This window comes from Topomyia yanbarensis, chromosome 3 (genome assembly GCF_030247195.1).
Source record: "Topomyia yanbarensis strain Yona2022 chromosome 3, ASM3024719v1, whole genome shotgun sequence".
Classification (NCBI taxonomy): Eukaryota; Metazoa; Arthropoda; class Insecta; order Diptera; family Culicidae; genus Topomyia; species Topomyia yanbarensis.
Window position 1 is genome coordinate 273,604,371 of NC_080672.1, and position 1,691 is coordinate 273,606,061.

At 47.6% G+C, this 1,691-nt stretch overlaps 1 protein-coding gene across 1 annotated transcript; it reads right to left on the reverse strand.

Moving 5' to 3' along the window:
* Positions 1-909: 909 nt before the first annotated feature.
* Positions 910-1,365, reverse strand: LOC131687933 (uncharacterized). Its single transcript, XM_058972030.1, has one exon. It carries the CDS (start codon positions 1,363-1,365, stop codon positions 910-912), a length of 456 nt encoding a protein of 151 aa, XP_058828013.1.
* Positions 1,366-1,691: the final 326 nt, after the last annotated feature.

Genomic DNA, 1,691 nt, shown 5'->3' on the forward strand with positions numbered 1-1,691 from the left:
CCGTTGATGTTGTGTGTGAATGCCTCCATTTAACTGCATGTAACTTATCCTGACGGAACGGTGACGTTCCGTTGACGTTGACGGAAGCTGATGTATCGTCTGAATCGTCCTTAAACATGCTCAGGGAGACGACACTGATGGTATAGATAAAGTGCTATGGGATCATCCATAAATGACGTAGCATTATATGGGGGAGGGGGGAGTTTTGAATTTTGTGATGATGTGTGACGACAGGGGGGGTAGGGGGTCATGTCATGCTACGTAGCTTTTTTAAAGGGGAATAGAATAGAATTTTTAAAAAATTTACGGGGAAAAGGGGGGGTGGCAGAGTTACCGTCAAGCTACGTAATTACCAGGGGGTATTTAGAGGTTTGTGACGAAATGCTACGATGGGGGAGGGGGGAGTTAAAAATCACTCAAAACATGCTATGTCATTTATGGATCATCCCTATTGACGGGTTGTAAATGTGACGAACTGGATGACCTCGAAATATCGACGTCCCGGGCGGGACGTAAACAGGATTAGCTATGAAAGATAAACATTCCTTAAGCTTTTTGAAATATGTGATGAAAAAACAACTTAACTGTATCGCGGGAGCTCTTCGTTTGAAGGCTCCCGCGGTGCCGAAGCACCTTGTTGGAAGAGAACTAGTTCTCTTCGTGTTGAGATTCGATGTTATCCCGGATGGGAAGGACACAAATCTTGGCAATGCCCCTCCTGAACGTACCATCCTTGATGCGGACAGTCACGACGCGTATGTTTCCATCGGTACTGAAGAACACTTCCGCCACACGTCCCAATCTCCATTTCTGGGGAGGTAGGTTTTCCTCCTTGGCGAGCACCATCGTTCCGATGTTGTCCCGTTTCTTGGTTCATTTTGTTCGGGATTGTAAGGTCGACAAGCATTTTCACCAGATCCGCTGCACGAAAGCTTGACTTCGCTGCCAAAGAGTCAATCGATTCTCCGGAATATCTTGTAGGTCCGGTTTTGGTACAGCGGTGAGTGGTCTGCCAGTCAGAAAGTGCCCGGGAGTTAGGGCTGTACAGTCATGCGGGTCGTTGCTTAACTGTGTCAACGGACATGAGTTCAAAATAGCTGCTACTTGATGTACTATTGTATGAAGTTCATCGTAGGATAATGGATTGTTGCCAATAGTTCGACGGAAATGACCCTTAAATGATTTCACAGTCGCTTTCCACAGCCCTCCGAAGTTGGGGGATCTGCCCGGAATGAATTTGTATTCGATTCCATCGTCTTCTGCTGCACGAATCATTGAGTACTGGAACTGTTGGTCATTGAGCTGCTGGCGGAGTTCCTTAAGCTCCCGATTTGCTCCCACAAAGTTTGTGGCGTTGTCACACATCACCAGACGTGGTCTGCCACGGATGGCTACAAATCTTCTAAATGCCACGAGAAATGCCTGCGACAATCTCTATGTGCACTGCTTTGGTTGCGAGGCAGATAAAGATACCAACAAAACACATAACGGGAACGCTGCGGCGTACGGGATAGCGAATATAGAACTACGCCCACTTTCTGAAACACGGCTGCTGGATTTACTCTGACAGAGGGCAGATCTGTCATAATCTGCTCGTGTATCTTTGGCTTGCTCCGAAAGCATTGCACGCACTGGTGGATTGTTCTTCGAGCGAGGTCCCGAATGCGGGTGGGCCAAAACTGACCGATGCT